Genomic DNA, 23,855 nt, shown 5'->3' on the forward strand with positions numbered 1-23,855 from the left:
GTCTCCCGCCTCCCGATTCCTGCAAGCAAGAACCCGATTCCTCGGGGCTTCAGCAGGCAGGGCTTGGTATTGTGTAACGTGCTGATTCTTCCAGCAATAGTCAGAATTGCGATGCAGGAGGTCTAGAAGAGGTGAAAAACCAACAAAGCCTCATTAACAAGCGAATGGTCTGTGATGTACTGGGGGGGGGCTGTGTGTGTGCCCGAAGCTGTTTCAGCTCGGGCTGACAGCTGTATGCACTGACCGCAACCTGCCAGGCCAGTGCAAACTCTTGCATCCCCCTCTTTCTCTGCCTGCCATTGCGCTCCATGCTTCTGAAAGGTGATAAAAAAAACACGTGAATTTGCTTTCAAATGTCCCATCCTGCAGCAACACACTTCCAAAGTCCATACATGACAGAAACCCGATTGAAGGCCCCATTCTCCCGATTTTTTTTTTTTTAATCTCCCACTTTGCTTTTCTGAAATGTTGGCATGTATGTAATTCATAGAGCTGAAATGCTTCAGCTGTAAACTGAAAGCAAACGAACAGACAGGCATTTCAGCTGCAGTGCGAGGTACTATAATATCAAATGCGAAGGAACAGGCCTGTCTGTTCCTTTACCGTCGGTTTTAGCAGAGGAGACTTCCTGCCTCCTCACTGCAGCTGAAGTTTCAGCTCTATGAATTAACCCCCTCCTGGGACGGTTAACATAACAAAAGCATGGGCACTTCGTGCCCCGTCGATTTCCCCTCCCTCCCCCCTCACCGGAATTCTCTAAAAAGACGCGCCCCACAGATTGAAGAAGTCTGGGGTAGGGGGTACTCTGGAAGCTATAACCTTTTTAAGGCCCTCCATTAATGGCTGGACAACTAGAAATATAAGCAAGTCACAAAACAGTTTCCCGTATTGCACGCATTTGGCAAAAGCATTGCGATGTAGGCACATGGAATTGTAGGCGACGCCCGACTTCTGGAGGAGCAAGAGATAACAAATGATGCCCAGAAAACTGTGCTTTAGAGGGTCCAGTTACTTGTGAATGCAGTAGTGGATAAACCTTTTGCACTTCGCCGCACAGCAGGCCCATCTGGTAGGCCTGCAGGCTTCACTACAGAATAGACATGCACTTCTGATAGAGATTCAGTGTCTGGAGGCAGAGTTTTTTTTAACAGAGCTGCTTCTACTCCAACCCATATTTTTGATAGTCCTGTAGGCTACTCTGGTGTAACCTCTTCTCGTCTGCTAGAGAAAGGACTTCTGCTATCTTCGATAAGAGTTCAGGTGATCGGAAGTGGCTTTTGCGCCTCCCCTAGCGAGCTCCAAGCAGATGGACTTTGTAGGGGACCAATAGATTTCACTATCTCGGTGCCCCTAATTTTCTCCAGTATCTCATCAACCTGTGGTCAAAAGAGAGGTTTCCAGTCGAATGGGAGGTTCAGGGAATGCTGCTAGAACTCTGGTTTAAACCCAGAGATCCAGAGCGGAGTGTATTACCTAAGGAAGACACTTTACCCACAACATCAAAGGCACAAAGAATGTTGCTGTTGGAGATGGACATCTCCAGACACCTTTTTTGTCCCCCAATGGAAGTTGTTTTTTCAAGCTCCTGTATCTCTTCTCACTGAGACCTTTCATAGTGGGAGAGGAGCTGGACAGAGCAGACTATACACCACTGGTTAACTGTTCCTATGGTCATCCTCTTGCCCACCACATCGGTCTTCTTGTTCTCTTTGACAGGGAGCGACGCATCGCCTGGAGCCTCAGCAGAGGCCCTTTTGCAGTTGGTGTGGCTCACCAGGGAGTCAGAGGAACATGGCCATTGATGTTGACAGGTACTCTGGATGAGATTTTGTATTTTTTCTCCACCCTGGGTGTTACTACCCTCACGTTTATGGGCTTTGTTGCGGATTTAAGCATTCCCTTGAGCACAGGTTGTAACTGCACCGTCCACTCCGATTTGGTGAGAATCGCTAATATTACTTGTAAAGAAAGTGCATTGCCACCTTATGAAAGGCCACAGCCAGTTGGATCACCTCGTAGTAGACTGTAGTATCATCAAGCGGGGATGGCCTGAATGGATAGTGGTCCAGATCTGAGTCAACAGAAGATGGGATGGTCGGGGCTGTTATGGGGGTTATCAATGTTGTAGTTGTCCCAGGAGTCATCTGTGGGTGCTGGATCAAAGAGCTGATCATAGAGAAAAGCAGGATCAATAAGGATGCCAGGATCCAAAAAATTTACATGGGGACCCCTCAGGTGACTCTAGCGGAGGAGGAGGGTGTGGAGTGCATGCACATAGAAGTTGAAGTAAAGCTGGTGGAGGTGTAGGTATGACACACGGAGGGCTAGTGGGCCTGTCTCACTGCCTCTTCAGCACGAGTTATAGAGGACTTCAGAAGCGGGTTCCTCCTTGAAGGCAAACCTCCTCTTGCAAGGCAGGTTCTGTTGACTTCATTGAGATTTTCCCAATGACAGGATCAATCAAGAGGAATTTCTGCCTGCCACTGAGCTTCTCATGGAATCTATGAAGTATGGGCTGCTCTGATTCCTTGGATAAACTGTAGGCGGTGCTTTTGGCGCCAAGGAGTTCTTCCAAAGATCTTGTCAAAGCCATTCTGGGTTCCATTGCCAGATTTGAGGGTGCCTTCGCACCGGTTTCCTGTGTAGGAGAGACTTCGGGGGCCTTGGGCTATGTAGGGAATGAATGGCCGATAAAGTTCAATGCCATTGGGTGGGAGCCTCTTACCTAAAGCCTTCTCTCTGTGCCGACCAGAGCTCAAAGGCAGTGGATGCCCTAAAGGCATCAGTTTTTTGTGCACTGTGTTTGATGCCTGCCTGCTGCGGGAGTGCTCTACCTCAGTCTGAGGCCTCTTGTGAGGCTATGAATGAATTTGAAAGCAGAGTGTACTTATAGCCCTGGGTATGGTCTTGGTTATAAGGCTGCTGACTTCTCAGACAGCATGGGGAGGCAGGACTCGTAGGAGACGTTGTCATGGTCCAACCATATGACGTGTCCCTCTGGGGAGCTTTGGTGCTTATCCATTCCATCACCCTTTTTCAATCCGCATGCTCTGTTATCCTTCCTGCATCGAAGCTCGACTTGGGGCAGAGAGAGGTAAGGTGGAGGGTTGTGAAGGGAATGGGGCACCGGTGTGCAGGAAATAGATCAATGGACGGCAACCTTCAAAAGTTGTCTAATGAAGAACAAAGGGTACCATAGAATGCAGACTAGTCCTTCTGGTTACTGAGCGCCAAATTCTAACCTCATGGGTGCAAAAATGTGTGCAATGTAGTCGCAAGCTTACAATATTACAGGTCATCAATGCACAGGGTGAACAAGAGGAGTGTAATGCAGGCCTCTCAGGTGCAGGGGGTGCCCCATTCATCCAAGGTCTATGATAGCTGTAATATATAGGAGTCTCAGAGGCCTAACCATTGTGTGGAATGCCAACAGTGAAGATGGAATTCCTTAGACCGGGTAAATGCATGTTAGGTGCTCTTTATGGACTTAGTCACCTTTACGCAAGTTCACAAAGCTTACACAGAGTTAGACAGTGCTGGGGGCTGATTACAGTAACACAAGCCATTCAGGCACAACGGGTGATGAAGACCACATGTATCACATACAATAGCACAAACCATACCAGTGCATGGAGACTCAGAAGGTGAGGGGGGTTCCCAGCAGGGCTTACGCTAACACAATTCATTCTGGCACATGGGGAGTCACCTACAGCGCTTGGAGTACCAAGTTATACAGGCGTTGAGAGGAAGTTCGCTGTAAAAGCTACAGTAGCACAAAATCAGGGAACAAAGGAAAACTCATTACCCTATGCAGTACAAAGCAAAATGCCACAAAGACTATTCTTAGAAAGTTTTTGCATGTACCGCCCACTTCAAAACAAATGTATACGAAAAGAAAACACACAGGAAATTCCACTGAGACAAAAAGACCCTGAGGCTTTTGTGCTTACACTGGAAAGTTGATATTCCAGTCGAGTGACAAAAAGACTAAGCATACTCAAGAAATATTACTTCCTTGTTGAGGGCTCCAGTTCAAGCTCCCAATGGCAGGTTAGACAAGCCGCCACCAAACAACCTACCTGAGCCCCTGTGGCACCTGCCTCTGGTAAGCAGAGAGCACCTGACGACAGCATCTCTTTCAGGGTGAGATAGCTGCTTGAGTAGAGTATTTCAGTAAGTTAAATTTAACAACTCACTTTTATGTCAGATGGGGAGAATCATATTTGACACTGGCAATGCTTTGGCAACTTTCGTCAAAGACGTGCTATCTAGTTACAGAGGATACAATTCAAAGTATCCAGATACAGATAGTCCAGTGGAGTGTGAACAAGAGAGATCAAGGGCTGCACCAGCAACCTTACAAAGAAAGATGCAAGGAGTGAACTATGTAAAGTCTGAAACAATGGAGAGAGAGACGAGCTGTGAACAATTTTAAATTCCAGAGGGCTAAAAATACAATATGCATGTCAGGCATGTTGCGGCCCTAGACCAAGAGCTGATTAAACAGGACTTGTCACTGAGGGTCGAAAGTAAAATAATTAGCTTTCCTTAAAGGTAAGGGTGGTAAATACACAAAACCATATATGGTGTAATGGACTAAATCTATCGGAGAACTCAGGAAACACAGAGTAGTAATCGGGTTCTAACTGCAGCAATCACTTAGAGCACTGCACCGAACAATGAAATAGGCAGATTCGATATGGCTGGCATTGGTTATCTGTCACATATATCTATCTATGTATCCATTCATCTCTACATATACTCAAGTGAAGTCAAGGTTGTCTTTGTTAGCACAATTAAACATTTATTTCGAAAAAACTTTTATTGGTTACAAATTTAAACAGAAAAACTTCTGAAATTTGCAAATTATGGCTAAGATCAGAATCCTTAACTCACACAACAGCCATGCAAGCCATAATTCGCACACCAAATATAATGCTCATGATCTCCCTCTTAATGAAGCAGGCATAATTAAAAATGTTGAAATTATGTTTTAGATGAGATTATACAGGACATTGCTCATACCACTTTGACAGAGATGAGTATGAATGCTGTATCATTAATCTGTATTATTAGGAGTTGTTTAATTTCATTTCACTTTGAGGTGCTATTTATTGGAATAAAGATATTGAAAACATAAGCACTGCATTCAGTGTGTGAGCTATAATTCATCTTTTACACATTTTGACCTGGAGATTTCGCCAGCTTTGAGCAGCCAAAGCCCTACGGGGAAACTGCCCAGACGAGCGGTTACCCTGTTACTCGTAATCCTGATGGGCCTGGTAACTCCTACTAGCCGACCCATTTAAATTTACGAGCACCCTAGAATGAGGGCCTAGGTAGAAAAAATAACTGATGCCTCTCCTTAAAGTACACGTGTTAACTAATAGAGGTATACTTGTATAAAAAGTCTGCATATCTGAAACCGATCCCAATTGTCCTCAAAGATCCAGTTTCCCTCTATAGTATGGCATTGTTCAACAGAGTGCCATGAACAGATCATTTTTTTAACAGTTTGTCGCATGTGACAGTGGTCAAAGCAGATGGAAGAAAGGAATTGTATAAATATGCCACGTTTGGGATGTAATCAAGATACATATTACTAGTTCCTGTACAGATGGTTTATCCCCACAGTGCTGGTGGAGCACCCTGATCCTTTACATTTACAGGTAAACAAACCTTTACATTCAGATGTAAAGGTTTGGATCGAAGAGAAAGCCTTCCATTCCAAAAGAAACAAACATCTTCACTGTTTGTAAACTTAAGAATAATTTCAAACCATCGGCATTCCTCTTGGCTGTGCAGGCAATAAGAAAGAAAAGATTGGCAGAGTATTGCATTACCATCAGAACAAACTTTATTAAAGCATGCTAGACAAACAGGTCTGACCTGCCATTTATTTTGTAGAGCAAATTTAGAGGCTAAGTGGGGCACAGAGAATGAGAGAGCTGAAGGATGGTTTGGAGACAGCCAGCATGCCTGCTTGATGAGAGAGAATGCAGAGACAGTTCAGAATGAGAGATGACAACATCAGCAGAGCCACTTGACAATTATTGACTGCATCAATACTACACACTCAACATGTAGGGAAGGAGACTTGGGTCTTTGAGAGGACCATAAACCAGTACAATTAGTACTGAACAATCAGCACCAAAATGGAGAAAATTCAAACCGGGAAACCAAAAGAAAGACAGCAGAAACTACAACAATAAGTCAATACTTCAGCATAAACAAAACAAAACAGAGTAAAGGCACTATAAAAAGAACCAGCAATAGCAAAGTCTGCTCAGCACAGATATGGTGGCAAAGTTGGGCGCCAAGGAGGATGATCTCGCAGGACTACAAAGGTACCAAAAAGGACATTGTATGTTGAGTGCAGATAGAGGGGTTTCTGGGATGGGAAACAAGCAGAGCCCACATTTGAAAGACACGCAGTAAGAGATAAAGACAAAAGGAAGTAGAAGCTCAGACTAACACAATTATTCTTAGTGCATGTGGTCCTTTTGAAGGCTCTGGAGGTTGCTGTCGAGCAAGAAGTCATATTGATAGGATGGAGTGCTCTTCTAGCACACTCCTTCCTTACCTAAATGCAACCAGAGTGTTAGCACTATAAAAGAGTCAGCAAGCTTAAAATCTGTTTAGCCCAGAAATGGTGGCGTGGCAGGACCTTAAAGAGGAAGACAAGGGTCTGAACACTGGAAAGGGACCAACAAAGGACACTGTACTTTGAGTACAGAGAGATGGAGACTCAGGGATGAAAAAGCATCAAACCCCAAGAACTTTAGCAGGACCAGCTTAAAAACTATCGATTCAGCACACTAAGGATGGGGCAGAGAGGGGCAAAGAGAAAAGACGCAAACGGAGGCTCAACACTAAAACAACTAGGGTTAGTTGAGTTTAATGAAGGAGGAAATTAGATTTTAGTGGCAAAATGAGTTTGTTGTGGACCAAACAGGTGTTTAGATATGAGCAGTAGTCCTATAGTGAACTCACTTCCCAAGCCCCACAGATACCTGTTGATACCTCGGTTTTCAAAAGTAAGACCTGGGTTTATGTGATTAAGGTCCCTGCCAATGGATACTATGCACGTTAGATTTGGTTAGGAAGGCTCACAGTACAGTGATCACTTGTCACTTATGTGGGAAGATTTATCACAGTTAATGCATCTATGTCCAGGATTAGGCAAACAACACTCTAGGTTGTTGCTTTCTGACTCCATGCTTTCTGACTCCAGAGGACTGAACTCGATCTGAACGAAAAAGCTACTTTATATAAAAATAAGAAGATCAAAAGATAATGCGTTCTTGCGAAATTGTAATCTGGAAATTATTCCTTGAAATGGTGTTGTGGCCTCTCTGTTTTTAATGTAGCATTTGGCCATGGGAGAAAAAACGTTTGTTGTAATGGCCTGGGTAAAAGTCAATTTTATATGATTGTTAGATGACAAATTATGACTTTTACATTTTGTAAAAGAAATCCAGATAGCCATTTATTATGTTTTTATTTCATTTATTTATTTGCAAAGGTTTTGCTAACTGTAGTACAGATACAGGATATCTGTTAGTTTTAGTATAGAATGTTCAGTGCAGAGGGGAAGAATGTGGGACAAGAGGAAGAGAGCAGAGCCCACTGGACCAGTCCTAGTATTAGTGCAGCAGTATACGGATAATAGGGAGGACAGACAGAAAGGCTGGATCAGCAAAATGTACGGAATTTTGAGGCTAAGGTTAAAGCTAGTTCCACTGACCTTTAATTTCACAGACGGCCATCTTGATGCTGCCTTTACTTCCTTTGCCCACATCCTCCTGCGAATCGTAGTACGACAGAATGCCACTATCCAGAACAAAGTAGCGTGGCTGCCATCCTAGAGAAAAGCAAAAAAAATGGCTCTAGAAACTGCTGGCAGTAAGCTTTCATTCCATTACTTCATTTGTATTTTATTTCAGCTCTGCTCCTGTTAGGACTGACTGCCATCAGTGTCTCAATACATGAGTTTGTGTTTAGCCCCGGCGACCACGTAAGGATGGTCACCTCACTTCACATCATTACAGAAACAGTTTTCAGTTCTGAACTTTAATGTGAAAATTCAATGCTTTCTGCGTGCTGTAGTTTTGGTTTGCCTCTACTAGCTAATTAGCCTCATCTGATTTGCAAGTGAAAAGTCCAAGACTGAAAACACAGTCACAGATGACATGGAGCACGGTGGCCACACTACGCTATGCAAACATCAGTCCAAAGAGTTTATCAAGTCACAGGTGCCCGTTCCATCATGGTGGCTGTGCATAACAGAAGTCAAGCCCTGTACTGTGACAATGCTTTTAATGAAGATTAGAAACCACCTTGTTGTCTGCAGGTACTATTCTTGGCACAGTGGCCTCCTGCTCTATCATCACAGGAATAGATCTCCATGGCAGCTATATTTGAAGAAACATAGTATAACATCCATTTACTTTAGATTCTCAGCCATTCCTCCATTATTATAAGGTTGTTGCACATGACTTCTTAATAAAGCATTCACCTTTCCTAACATGGCAGATGTCTGTTTTTTCCCCCAAAACACTCTGTGGGATTCATGGATTAGGCATCAATGAACATATTTAAGCACTAAAAAAGAACAAAACCTAAACAGTACACAAGACCTCATATATTTGCCAAATTCCCTTAGGAAGAGAGTTTAGGCAAGTTAAAGCAAGTCAGATTAAAAGCAATTAGTATTTGTAAACAGACCAATGTCACGAGGTTTGCTTTTTTCCACTGTTCATTTCTTTATGTACCTACTGGTCTCCTTCGAGGTGAATGCAGTTTATAACCCTAATCTTGAACCTGTGGGTGCAGCCAAAACCCCAACCATTGTGAATACTGAATTGGTCAGGGCAGCTACCTAAACCTCACCATTCTGAACTTGGAGATGCAGCCCCCAACCTCACCACAAGCGTGCTAGGCTGGGGCGGGGCAAACCAAACTGCAACCTGGTGGATCAGTGAAAGACGCCACTACTTCCTGGAGTTTCCCCTTCTGGAATACACTTTTGGGTCAAAACCATTTCTCAGAATTATCCCTCTGTTCTCATCTGCTCCTGAAGTACTTTACCTTTGTAAGGATCTGAATTGCCACATAGTACCAGATTACTGGGACTAAAACCAGGGATGCCCAAGAAAGGTACACCATAATAGCAACTGGAGGGATCAAAACTGTAAGAAAGTCATAGCCCAACTTCAAAGGGCGTTATGTGGTGAACCACGTCAAATGCTGGGGGGTAAATATAGACTTTAAAATGTTTTAAAAATTGGTAATTCATGCTCGACATTGAACAGTTTTAAAGAAAAAACATTCAGTCTTCTGGGGCGCGGACACCATTAATGTGAAAGCACGTCATGGGGCGCTTTTACCCAAAAAACACATTTGTTTGTGAAGTTCACAAACAAATGTTTTTTTTTTGTAAAAGCGCCCCATGCCTTGCTTTCACTTTAATGGCAGCAGCGCCCTTTTGTTTAGATGCGGCTTGCTGTAACCTGAATACGGCGAGCAGCGTATGAAAAAGCGGTGTGGCCACTATTAAAGTGAAAGCATGGTACGGGGCACTTTTCACTCAACAAAAAAAAATATTCATAGCACGTCTGCTAAAGTTAAAGTGGATTGAGCTGACAACTACAATAAATAAAGAACCGCGGCCGCTATAGTTAAAGCGGACCGCACTGGCAAATTAAATAAACAAGCACGGCCGCTGTACTTAAAGCACACCGCGCTGCCTAAGCAAATAAATATAGAAGCGTGGCTGCTACAGTTAAAGCGGACCGCCATTACTAATTAAAATATAAAAGTGTGCGGCGTCCTGCATTGTAGGAAAGCATGTCGTGGGTGGAATAGGAGAAAATCATTAAAGAAAATAGTGCTCACAAACTAGATAAAGCAGACCATGTAACAACATAAGTAAAAAGTCAAGTTTTCATGGGAAGTTACAAATGCAGACAAGGCAGTACCAAAGAGTGACTACTAAGCCTATTCATGAATCAAAAGCAACGATTTAGAAAGGACAGTCACACGAGCCAATTGAAAAGATGGGCGGAGCTTCAATTCCTACCTGAATACCGAATGCCTCACAGAGCAGCGCATGCGCTACCCAGGCTCGACCTAAAAAAGTTTGAATGGAGGGGCAATTCTGATGAGGGAACAACACTATATGCTACTCATGCCTCCACACCACCCACCTTGCTGGAAAAGCAAAACACCATGTAAATGCTGTAGCATTTATTGTTAGACGTTTAAATATGAAGCTGGCAGTTTAACCGGATTCTGTAAATCAACACATTTTCTAAAAGCAGCATGTATTTAGGCAGCCAGAGAAATTGGAGGACAAAAGGTTGAATCTATTACCAACAGTCAGATTAGGAAATAAAGTATGTTGCCTATTTTCATACCTGCTATTTAGATACTAAATAACCAGGATTGAGACCCAGCTTCTTGCTTTAAATGTTTTATTACATACTCTTGCAAGCTGCACAATAATATAATTTGACCAGATTACAATAACTTAAAATACTTGTTAAACTATTTAAAACTTCGCAATTTACAAACTAGTGGTTAAAGTTGTCTGTATCTGCCGAGACATGCTCTAGATAAACAATAAAATAATTTATGTGAAGATAAATTTGTTTAACGTTTTAACTGTTTTGGAGGAAAACAAGCCTCTTGCCAAGATTAAGTTTATTTGGAGCTCCAAGGATAGACTCGGGTCCAACATAGGTTCCAAACTTTTTTCTCAATCATTTAAACGCAGTCTTTGAACAGGTATTCATTCACACAGTGAATGAACTACTTAGAATACCTGAACTGCTGGAAAAGAGTGAGAATGAAATAAACAGTTCAGCAACACAACCACACTTTATGAAAAAGACTTTGGCAAGGTCAATGGGACTCATCTATGCAAGAGTTATTGGCTTTGCCAATATGTTTTAGCCATTTTTTATACCAGCATGGCTGCTGTTCAGATGGCTAAAGGTTAATGGGGTAGAGGAGAGTGGAGTGGCATAGTGTTGTAGAGTTGAGCTAGATGAAGTTGAGTGTCAGAGTGGAGTGAAATAGAGTGTTGTGGAGTATCCTGGAGGGAGTAGAGTGTCAAAGTGGAAGGGCGTAGAGTGCGGTAGAGTAGAATGTCAGAGCAAAGTAGTGTCTCAAAGTGGAGTAGAGTTTTGTGGAGTGGCATAGAGAGTCATGAAGTGGAGTGGCATTGAGGGTGCTGCATATAGTGGAGTAGATTGTTATACAGTAGAGTAATGTAGAGAGGAGTAGATTGTTGTAGAGTGGAGTGGCATAGAGTGGCACAGGGTAGGAAAGTGGAATGGCAGAGTGGAGTAGAGTGTTGTGGAGTGGCATATAGTGCCAGTGAAGTGGCGTAGAGTGGAGTAGTGTGGTGTACAATAGAGTGGAGTACAGTGGCATGGAGTGGCGCAGAGGGAGTTGTATAAAGCATCAGAGTGGAGTAGTGTTGAAGAGTTGCACAGAGTGGAGTGGCATAGAGCGGAGTAGAGTGTCAGAGTGGAGTAAAATGTAATGGAGTATAGCCTCACAAAGTGAAGTGTGGCAGAGAGAAATGTCGTAGAGTGGCATAAAGTACAGTGGTGCAGAGTAGATTGGCATAGAGAGCACTGGCTTTGAGTAAAGCGGGAGAGAGTCCACTGGCGTAGAGTGCAATGACGTAGTGTAAAGTGGTGCAGAGTAGATTGCGATGGAGTTGAGTGCAATGGCATAGAATGGAGTGTGCAAAGTGGAGAAGAGTGCAGTGACATAGAGAGAAGTGGTGCAGGGTAGAGTTCAGAGGTGTAGAGTGGCGCAGAGGCATAAAGTAGAATGGTGTGCAGTGGTATGGAGTGCACTGGGGCAGAATAGATTAGAGTGGTATTCAGTGATTTAGGGTAAAAGGGGCGTAGAGTGTAGGGACATAGAATACACTGTTGTAGAGTGCAGGGGCATTATGTGCAGTGGCTCAGTGGTGCAAAGCAGAGTGGTAGAGTGGTGTAGAGTAGAGTAGAGAGGCATAGAGTGAAGTGACAGAGTGAAGTGGTGCACAGCAGATTAGAGTGGTGTAGGACATAGTGGCATAGAGAATAGTGGCATGGAGTACATTAAAGTGGTGCAGTAGCATAGAGTGCAGTGGTGCAGAGTAGAGTGACAGAGAGTGCAGTGTCTCAGAATAGAGTGGTGTAGAGTGCAGTAGCATAAAGTGGTGCAGCGTAAAGTGACAGAGTGCAATGGTGTAGAACAGAGTACAGTGGCGTAGAGTGTTGCAGAGTAGAGCATAGTAGTGAACAGTGGAGTGGTTAAGAGTAGAGTATAGTGGTGTTCAGTGGAGTGGTGCAGAGTAGATTGGCATAGAGTGCAGGGGTGAAGAGTCAGTGGGTTTTGAGTCAAGTAGACTAGAGTGCATCAGCATAGAGTGCAGTAGCGTAGAGAGAAGAGGAATAGCGCAGGGAAGACTGCAGTGGCATAGAGTGGCATAGAGTGGAATGGCGCTGAGTGGAATAGAGCGGCGTAGAGTGGATTGTTTTACAGTAGAGTGAGGTGGTGTAGAGTGCAGTGGCATACAGCAGTGTCAGAGTGCAGTGGTGCAGAGCAGATTAGAGCAGCTCCGTGGATTTGCGTAGAGTGCAGTGGCCTAGGGTGCAGTGGTGCATAGTAGAGTAGTGTGGGGTAGAGTGCATTGGCATGGAGTAGAGTGTTGTCGAGTATACAGGCATGGAGTAAAGTTGCGTAGAGTGGAGTGGTGCAGAGTATAGTGCAGTGACGTACTATGGAGTGGCGTACTGTGGAGTGGTGCACTTAGAGTGGAGTGGGGTAAGGTGGAGTATGTAAGGTGTGGTAGCCCACTGTCATTGGAGAGAACACATCTGCAATTGAAAAGGCCATTACATTTGAACAGATATACAGTTTTACTGATAAATGTATAAGGTGCACAAACAATGTGTGGAAATGTCATCACCTAGAGTATCGATTTGTTTTGATCGTATCAAAATATTCCTTTCCACCACACTTCGGTAATGACCTTAAAAATGCACTTCATTGTACTTTCCATATTCTGAAATCTCTGCACAGTTAATTTACAGACATTTACATTTTGTTTTGTGCTAGAAAAAAAATAACATTGTATAGCATACCCCGAGAAGCCAGCATGATTGTCACATAAATCCTCTCACTTTGAAGTCAGTGAAAGAAAGTAATCACCAAGCTCCCTGGAAGATAGACTCTGACTTTGACCTTGACCTCCATCTTCGAATGTACAGCAAATGTACCAAGATATGAACAAGATTTATAGGCCTGTTTACAGAAAAAAAAATCTGGTGGAAGAAAACATAGGGTTTGGGCAAAAGGGACAAACTCAAGCTGTACAGCGTAAAACAAATAAAGCCACCAAACAGAAGTAAGCAAATGTGAGTTACAAACTGCAAACTTAACAGTAACCATTGGGCAGAAAGCATTCCCAGGGAAGCTTTCCGAATGTCCCCAAGATGTCGTTAGCATACCAGACAGCTGCGATGTATGGTAGGCTTTGACCTAAAAATTACAACAAGCAGCCAGCTCCCGTCTAATCAAAGGAGCAGGAATTTTGGGGTCTCTCTGTGCAATAGTAAATATAGGCTATGAAAGAAACCTTTCAAGATTTTTCTGCTAGGCTTAAAATAGCCCATCCCACTGTACGTTTAGAGGTTGTATGACTCAGACGGAAGACAATAAGCTCCTGTATTCGAGCAGGGTTTATTTTACTTTTTTGCACCAAGAACCAATCTTTTCTCAAAAAAAGACTACAACTTCCAAGCAAAAACATTCTATACAACGTTACACAAATAATAAGTTATAAGGCCACTAAATGTATTTGTCAGCACACAATCAGCAGTGCAAAATAAAATTAAACAAACATGCTGAACTTGGCACGGTCACATAACACATGCTTAGTCAGGGTATGGAATTCAGTGCCTGTATTGCTGTGGAAACTGAAATTCTGAATTTTAACCTAGTCTTACCTACTGAGACAAACTGTGTGATCCTTGGTTAGCCTCCCCGAGTTAGCTGCGAAGACTGACAGCACTTTCAACTTCATGCAGTACAAACTTCTCAATGAAACTCAGCTATAGAGCACTCATCCAATAATGGAATGAGGGTCTTGTTTCTCAGCTTAAAGACCCTAAATCTATAGAAGGGCAACAAGTATGTTGTTTGATCACTCATTGCTCTGAGAAACTCACATCACAAACTAAAGGAGTAAAAAGATGTACATGGGTAGAGGAACTTAACCACTTATACAGATTGTGAGGATCGTTATCACTGCACAAAACCAGTACTTCTGTAACACCAAAATGGGGGCCTGGTGTAGGAAAGGAGGCTTTGTGAACTCACTGTAGTGTGGTTGTTGTCCCATATTGGATTATGTCATGTCAAATTTTCACAATAACTAGTATGTAAATGATTCCCATCTACATGCTGTCAATAAGTGTATCCCATCAGGATATACTCAAAATCTAGCAGACGCTGTGATCCTGCTGGACTTTTAGCTCCTTGTGATGCATTCTTCCACAGTCCCTATCTTCTGGTCAACTTGCAGTCTCTAAGGCTGGCAAAGGAAGACACGCACATATAGGACACGGCCCTTTCTATTCAACCTTAACATGATTTCGAATTTTTCACATTTTCCAATGGCACCAGTACACCTTGGGCATTAACAGATATCTACATACCCACACCTAAGCCGCGTAATTACTGATAAAGTCAGTTTGCCTGGGAAGGTAGCGTGGAAAGATGCCCCATTCATGAAATGGCTGGAAGCCCTAATATTTTAAACAACGTTTGCAATGTAGACCGGAAGAGTATTTCCTACATATTCAAGTTATTTTTCACACAGCACTGCCCATCTTGCTGGAAAGTAGGTAAATAAACTAATCTGTAGTCCCTGTCTGCAAACCAGAACCACATCTCAACATGAGGCATGATCCAAGCATCACACAGGAACAGCATGCCAGTCTCCTGGGACACCAGTACTAGCATGCTACATAGGAGAACTGAGTAGACTCACAAAAGGACAGCAAATGTAGTTAAGTGAACTAAGCACTTCCCTCGTGTTATACTCCCCCAGCTAGGCCCACGTAGCGAAGCAGCTTATTTCTTACACTATCCTCACAAATAACATTTGCAAGCTGTGACCTTTTGCATACATTTGTACACGTGACAATGTTGGATTAGTTTCTCTCAAACTAAACTTGTTTTACATCTAGCTTCGCACAACATTATCACAAGGCCCTGATCTTCATGTACAAGGTCTTGTTCCTTACTACGTACAAATGTCATCACTGTCTTCATCCACAGGGGGGTGACAGGGCTAGCTACACTTCCACAACATCACTAATCTATGCGAACATCGCAAGGCTGCTTTCTATTATAAAAGATGAGCATCCCAATAGGTTAGTAGAGGAGGTACTTCGGAAATGAAATGAGGCATTTATAAAGCGCGACATGACCCGTAGGTATCTCGGCGCTGGACACACCAGAAAACAGCATTTGAAAGAATAGTGTTGCTAGTACAGCCAGGTTTTTAAGCGCTTCCTGAACTGAAGCAAATTGTGTTCGTTTTTCAGGCACGGGGGCATGGAGTTCCAAAGTTTGGCAGTGGTATAGGAAAAGCTTTTCCCTCCCCATTTAACTTTTAAGATCTTTGGGATGGAGAGGTTACCACTGTTAGAGGATCTCAACGATCTTCCAGGGATGTAGAGTCTGAAGAGCTGCGACAGTTGTCGTGGGCCTATGCCGTGAATGGTCTTAAAGGCAATACACAAGGCCTTAAACTGGATGTGCTTGCCAACAGGTAGCCAGTGCAGTTCTGCGAGAGGAGAGTAACCCAAGCAGAACTCTGACAGCGGCATTTTGCGTAGTTTGAAGTTTTTGCAGGCTACGTTTGCTTTCACTGGTGAAAAGGGAGTTACAGTAGTCCAGTCTTGAGACAATTAAGGCTGTGACTACTGTCTTCCTGAGCTTTAAAGGGATAAACGGAAGTATCTTTTTCAAGATTCTAAGAATGAAAAAGCATGTTGCAGTAGTCTGATTTATCTGGGGTTCGAAGGAGAGCTTGGAGTCAAACAAGAATCCCAGGTTCTTGACCTTAACAGCTGGTGTTGGAGGGAGCCCCATATGACTGGGCCACCAGCTGTCCGACCAGACAATCGGTGTATGACCGAAAAGCATATTTTCAGTTTTTGTAGTGTAGAGTTTAAGACAATTTGACTGCATCCACCTCCCTATGTAATTCATACAGCTTTTAAAGCAGGAAGCAGTATTTACGGATGAGCTGTTGATGGACACTATAATTTGTGTGTCATCTGCATACGACACCAGCATAAATCCAAAGGTTTTTATCAGTTTGGCCAACGGGGTAACAGATTGAAAAGAGTAAGGCACAACGCTGAGCCCTGAGGGACTCCACAAGGAAGTGTGAATTCTGTGGAGACAAATGGGTCATGTGCCACTGATTGTGTCCTATTTGATAGGAAGGATCTGAGTAGGAGGAGTGCTTTGTCCCGGATTCCCAGGGACGCCAGACGCTCAATCAACACGTCATGATTGACAGTGTCGAATGCCACGGAGAGATCCAAAAGGATAAGAGCGGCACTGCCGCCTTTATCCAGGGTTAGCCTGAGTTCCTCTGCAGCTGTGATTAGAGCAAGTTCCGTGCTGTGGTGGGCCCGGGAGCCAAATTGTGAGTGATCTAGAATATCCCCATCCGCAAGAAAGGCGTTCAGATATTTTTCTATAATTTTGGCAGGGAAAGGTATCCTAGAGATGGGTTTATAGCTGGCGGGGTCACCTGGATCCAACTTTGGCTTTTTCAGGAGTGGCAGTATAGAGGCTCTTTTCCAAGCAGTAGGATAAATCCCAGAGGTGATCATGCTATTGAAAAAAGGCCAGAGAACTGGTGCCACAATTTCAGGGACCAGGTGTAGGATTTTGGGGGGCAGGGATCTGATGGTGATCCTGACTTAACTGAAGAGATCAGTCCGATAGTTCGGTCCAGTGAGATTAGCGGAAACATAGATAGGTTAGTAAGGGGGGGCTGGTTAAGTCAACTTGATGCGATTTATTGGCACTTATGCTTTTGTCAACAGGTGCCGATAGATTGTCTTGGGGGATGAAGGTGTTGGTTCACTTTTTGTTGAAAGGCGATTGCCAGCTTGTTACAAAATTGCTGGCTATTTTCCGGACTTTGAATTTCAGGGAGCTTTGAGAGCTTTTTTACTATGGCAAATCGTTTTTTTGCACAGCCATTGGAGGCTTCAATCTTTTCTTTGAATAAGTCAGATTTGGCTTTCATGATAAACTATTTATGGGTTTGCATAGCCAGTCCATATTCTAATTTAGTTTGATCGTTGTCAGTTAACCTCCATTTCTTTTCCAGTTTCCTACAGATCTGTTTTTGTGTTTTCAGGGACTCATTGAACCAGAGTTCAGAGTATCTGATGGAACGCCGAGTATTTGGGGAGGCTAGCTGTTGCCCTGCATCGTGGTTCCAGGAGTGATAATTTTCCACTGCCTCTTCCAGGTTTACTGGAGTAGCTGTGCGTGAGGCTAGTGTTGTCTCGCTTAATTCAACCCCCTTAATCTTATGCCAAGGCCGGACGCTAAGTGTTTTCTAAGATTCCAAGGTGGGCTTTGTTGCAGGTAGGCAGATGTTAAACAATATTGCTCTATGGTCAGACCAGATCAGCGATAATGCTTTCTTCCATTGAAGATTAGGATGGTCAGAGAGGATGCCATCCAGGCAGTGTCCCGCAGAGGGAGTTGTATCCTTAACTAGTTGATTGAGTCCTACGCTGGCCATGTGATCTAAGAGGGCCTCGGTATCGGTGTCTGTAAGATGCTCGAGATGGAAATTAAAATCATCAAGAATAGTGAAATTGGGTAGTATTGCTTTGGGCTCAACGAGCTGGCCTATGGAGTGTAAAAAATTAGATTTGACTAGTGGTGGACGGTAAATAAGAGCGCCATTGAATGTGTTCGGATTGTCAAGCCCGATTTTGAAGGTAGCTATTCTGCTGACACCGAGGGTCCTTGCATGCTGAGAAATCACTAAACGGCAACCTGTCGTCCCTTGGGGGGGGATTCTTGGCTCTACACCTACACACACTCTAGGTACACTTAGAGTTGAGTTTGCATAGTAGGAGTACGCTAGATTACTGCCTTATTTATATGGCTGCATATATACAATTGTTTAGCACCATGGTAGAACTACATCTACTAATTACGCTTTTGGTGTTTGTAATCACGTTTATCTGCTTCGGTCTACAAATCATTGCAGCACACATATTTTATGCAAGAATAACGTTGGTTCAATAAATATTATTGAAAACGTCTCACTGTGTATTCTATGTATACTTCTCTGAGCATATGTAAGCACAAGTGACTGAGCAAAAGGTGCAGTACTGTTTCCAGGATTCTTCAGGAAGCAGGGTTGTCATGTTCAGTGGTTGCCAGAAACCATTCACTCCCTGGTAGGTTAGTGTGGCTTTCCGTGGTACTGAGAGCTAGCTGGTCTATAGGACAACATATCCTGCGGGGGGTGTCTGGAATCAGTTTTGACACCAAGCCCTTAGTTTAAGTTGTCCGAATAACGCTCAGGTCCTACGGATTGGTAGGAACTACACGAGACTTGTATGCCATCAAAATACACCCTTCACAAACAAAACAATGTTGCACTGATAATCCCCTAATGCAACCACACACCTAAGATTCAAGATTGTTTGGAGACACGGAGGTCCCCTTTCACGGTCAGCACAGAAAAGCTTGTGATATTGATCAATTCGGACACTGCAGGGATTGAAATTTCCTGTGCGAGATAAATAGCACCTGTTTTAAGACAACAACGGACGAGTCATAACATGCAGAGTTTGGTGCTTACTGCACCAAAATCCACACCCTACTTTTACCAGGGCAAATGTGGTAGTGTGGTACTAATCACACAAATAGTAATGGTAATATATGTGGTAAAAGGATTTACAGCACATATAATTATCATGGATGATCGACAAACCTTGCCCGCCAACCGGCATGGCATTCAGGTAATGCAATTGCAAGCCCATTTACAAGATTTGGTGAACTATGAAAGATAAACTCTGCAAGTCAAAGATTACTCGACCCATACAGCATATTAACTTTCCACTCTTACCTCAACTGATTCATCTTAAAATATTGCCCATTTGTTTAAGCCCGTTATTGAAGAGTTTTTTTATTTTGTTTTTCATTTAGACAGTAGGCTCTATATTCAGGGAAGAAATGTGTAGTACCCTAGTGTACCACAACACTGGTTAATGAGAAGTACTTATTCACGTCGCACAGTTAACAGCACCAGGAGACAACTGTCCGCTTGGTTTACACTACTCACATTCCAAGAGAACTTAGAACACATACCCAAATGTGAGAAGTTGGCCTGGTATATGCTGACCACTAATATTAAATCACTAGAACGAAAGTAGATAGCACAATACACACCGAACCATATACTAAGAAAGTGGTATAGCAACCACGACTTAACTGAACACAGTGCCTAGAGCACATAGAATTGCTGAGACCCCAAGGAACCACCCAAAGTAGTGATACAGGGGACCCACGGGGGGACGGGTGCAGTGTGTGAACACAGGCGCGAGCTCCGTACAACTCTATGGGAAAGTCGCGGTTGGAATTTTAGAGTTTAAGGACACTTCGGAGAGGACTTTAAGCAAACCCTTTCAAACATAGAAGGTTCTAAGGCCAGCACCCTTGAGAGTACCGAGATACCCATGTTAGCTATCCCAGAGGAGCCGGGTGCATAGGGGTCATGTGATGTCGGAAACCTTAGTGGTTTTCATTGGCGTGATGCGAATAAGTGCTGCTGCCAGGAAGATGAAAAATGTCCGGTAGGATCCAAGATGAGAAGCACCTGAAAGCAGAGGGGACAGAGTCTGGGTCATTTCAGAGTGACCAGGGGCACAATAGACGAATGCCCACCAATGTCGGGTGCCTCAGGTGAGAAGATACGATGCTTGGCTCTGCAGCCAGTGGGACCAGGTGACGTCGACGATGACCAACGTCTTGAGATGAGCTGTCCCACAAAGGATGTCGAGTGCTGGGGGGTCAGTGTCCGAACTGAACACCAACAAGCCTTGGCAACTGCAACCCACGCAGGCAGAGGAAATAAGCTTTGGTGAGGACCAGCAAGGTCCTGGGGACTCTCCAAGCTATGGAGAGTCAGGGCACGTCTGGAGCAACCAGGGAAGCCCAAAGAAAGTCAAATTTACCTTCACAGAGACCCACAGGCCAACGGACCAGGGATCGTGAAGGGACCTAGAGCTGAATCACAAAATACCAGCCCACGGAACACTCATGGAGAGTAGGCCGGAAATCTTCGGTGGAAACACTGCTCGGGGTCAGGACTACAAGTAGGCCAACGCACAGCCTCAGGGATCGCCGAAAAGCATATGCTGCTGCAAAAGTACACGGTGCACAGGGGTTCGGGTTGCACGGTCCCCACGAGGGATACTGGTCTCAGAATTGCTGAGAGAGCAGATCGACCTCAGAGACCTTGGGAACCCACCTCCTGTGTCGCAAAAATCTTCGGAGTCCTCAGGAGCTCGGGAGATGCAAACCGGTCAGATGCGTTTAGGTGCCTGAGCCCTCAGGAGCTCGGGAGATGCAAACCGGTCAGATGCGTTTAGGTGCCTGCTGCTGCAGGGGAGTAATTCCTTTACTCCAAGGGAGATTCTTCAGTCGGCGTAGTGTAGATCGTCGAAGTACTTGGTTTCTGTAGCAGAGTTTAGTGCAGGTAAAATCTAAAGTCCTGTAGTCAGGTGTTCCTATTTTATACCCAAGGAAGGGGTGGGACAAACTCTGGGGACCCACCTACGGGAGGTTCAGGACAAAGGGGTGGCTACACCCATGTCCTTTGTCCAGTTTCGCGCCAGAGCAGGAACAAATGGCTCCTGCAACCGGTTTGAACTGGACTATGCACAGGGACACCAAATGTGCCCCCAGTGCAGACTTCAAACACTCTCAGAGTGCACCCACCCAGCCCCACTACACTAAATACTGTCTGGGGGGTGGTTACATCTCCCTGTGACAGGAAACCTATTGTCAAGCCTTCCCCTGCTCGAGCTTGGCTCAGCAGCAGGAGAGCAGACTTGTGTCTGTGGCTGGCAGCATCCATTTTGTGATGCCCAGGTCGAGAAAGCTAGTACCGGGTAGCCCGGTGACCCACAGTAGTGGTTCTAGAAGGGAGGAATCATACCTCCTACACCAGTTACTGGTGTGGAGGTATGAATCCAAGGTGTTTGACACCAAACATGACATGTTTCTAAGCAGCCGTTTTAAAGTTAGCATTTACCGCGAGGTTATAATGCACTTAAATATATATGGTTGGCTGCATCACAAACCCAAAAAATAGGTTCCGAAGGCTGCAGAGAGGCTCTGCTCATGGAGGTGCACCCTCTCACATAAAACCCAGTACCCTGCCTTCAGGATTGATAAGGCCTGCCATAGGGGTGACTGATAGGTTTATATGTGTAGTGATTTAGAATAGATATAGTGAACCTATATCCAAGTAAGGGGTGCATGCATCACCTTACACAGGCTGCAGTAGCAGACCTGTGGTGTCAGTTTGAATGGTCTCTCAGGGGTGGCATAATACATGCTGCAGCCCCTGGGAGGCCTCTGGGGTACCTATGCCCTGGATACATGGTGTATCATATACTAGGGACTGATAAGGGTACCCCAGAATCCAATCTGGAGTGTACCTAAAGTACATGCAATCGATTTAGAGGAGAAAGCAGCTAGACTGGGGTCTTGGATAGCAGGATCCCAGTCAGTCTAAGTCGAAAACAGTGATACATCAGCAAAACGTGGAGGTAACCTTAAGAAGCAGATCCTACTCTCCTACACAAAGAACATTCTACCCAGAATTTGAGCGATAAGATAGATTACCATAACATCTTCCCCTTTTACACACTGGATAGATTTACTTATGACCATTGAATGCCATATTGGATTCACAATACTGTTAAAATAGAAAAAACAACTTCAACTCAAAGATAAACACAAAAAGAAACTTATGTTCTACGCCTTGTTATACATATAAACATACTAAACACCCAACGCAATCATTAAACATTACCGACAAACAATTAATCCAAATATGGACTAAACAACACCCAAATGAAAGACCATAGTGTATACTGATGAAACACAGCAGGTTTCCAGATGATTCTTCTTGGGTGAGTAGAATTATCCACACCTTGCGCAAGGTCTGAAACAATAGACAGACCATCCTCCTCTTGTGCATCCATCACTTCTCTATTTTTAGCTTTCACCACTCTAAAACAATACCAACATTCATCTCTTTTCGCTCTAACTGAATGATCATTAACAGCTTCTACTTTTACAGGTTCTCTGAACTTTGATTGACCCATCGGCACATGAGAAGGTTCTCTCATGCGGGCCCAGTCTCCTTTCATAATGTCATTACCATGCCTGCCCACTCCATGTTTTTCATCAAAACTGTTTCGTTTTTCTCTGCGCCATTTCCACCTTCGGCCGGTCACACTTATCCATGTCACTTCATGGGAAGAGCCAGACCGACACTCTTTCAACCATGCCGGAAACAAGGTAACAAATCTTTCATAATCTCGAAAGGTGTCTTACTTGTAACCACATTTAGACTGGTTTGATGGGCAAACAACATATCATCCACTGCCATACGCACAACAATACTGTTCTTAACAATCCAATGGATACAATTTACTAGTGTTATGTTCATTTTCTCCAACAAACCATTTACCGGCGGATGATACAGTGCAACCTTTGGTGTTTGATACCAGATTCACTGAAAAACTTTCATTTCTTTTCAAACAAATTGAACTCCGTTATCGGAGACTAGCTCCGTTCGGAAATCCTTCTCTCATAAAGGTTTTGCTGAAAATTATATTACAGCACTAGCATCTGGTTCTGGGACAAATTCCACCTCCCACCACTTACTATAATATTCAACCAAAACCATGGCGTATCTAAACCTTGGTAGCGAAATACTATAAAGACCAATGAAATCCACTGCAAGCTTGGACTAAGTCGTTTCAGGAAGCTCAATGGGGTGAAGAGGTGGGGTAGCAGTTATAAAAACCTAGTCACTTGTTGAGCAAATGACACAATTCCTGACAGTTTGAACAATTTCGTAGTCCATAATGGGCCACCAATACACAGATTATATACTTCTTTTAGTAACTGTTTGTCCCAAATGGGCCCTCATGCCCAGCATGAATCATCCTTTCTCGAAGTAAAACCGGTGTATATACTAGTCCCCTCTCATAATTAAATTCTCATCTTCTAGCGTCAACCTATCTGAAATCTTAAAATATGGTTGGGCACTTGAAGGTAATGAGCTCTCTTTTGACCACCCTCCAATCACAAATTCACAAACCATATTCAGAACTTCATCTTTCGCCAAACACTCCATCCAGCACTCTCAAAACACATCAACAGCTGCAATGAGACATTCTTGGTCCTCACCCCCTTTTCGCCTTCCATAAACACAGATGGTGATCTTGACAGGTAGTCTGCTCTGATAGTCTTCCCGCCAGGGATATACTCAATATCAAAATAGTACTGGAGAAGTTTTGCACTCAATCTGGCAATTCTGGGTGTCAAATCTCTGATAACATCACCACTCAAAATACCAACCAGAGGTTTAAGGTCTGTCAATATCCTAAACTTCCTACCCCAAACAAAACACTTGAATCGCTCAACAGGCAACCAATCTGTTTCAATTACAGAATTATTTTTCTCATCGTATCGCAGTGCCC

The 23,855-nt window shown here is 43.9% G+C and overlaps 1 protein-coding gene across 3 annotated transcripts in view; it reads right to left on the minus strand.

Moving 5' to 3' along the window:
• LOC146856521 (pleckstrin homology domain-containing family A member 3-like) overlaps positions 1–23,855 on the minus strand; it is a 125,737-nt gene that overhangs the window by 98,148 nt on the left and 3,734 nt on the right. For 2 of the 3 annotated variants that reach the window (XM_085654692.1, XM_085654691.1), the window contains exon 2: positions 7,748–7,864. In XM_085654692.1, the coding sequence (XP_085510818.1) occupies positions 7,748–7,864 (117 nt within the window). Of the gene's footprint in view, positions 1–7,747; positions 7,865–13,151; positions 13,332–23,855 lie in introns of those variants that run through there. The other variant, XM_085654693.1, reaches the window with a different exon arrangement.

The sequence above is a fragment of the Triturus cristatus genome, chromosome 4_1 (assembly GCF_964204655.1).
Source record: "Triturus cristatus chromosome 4_1, aTriCri1.1, whole genome shotgun sequence".
NCBI classification, from domain to species: domain Eukaryota; kingdom Metazoa; phylum Chordata; class Amphibia; order Caudata; family Salamandridae; genus Triturus; species Triturus cristatus.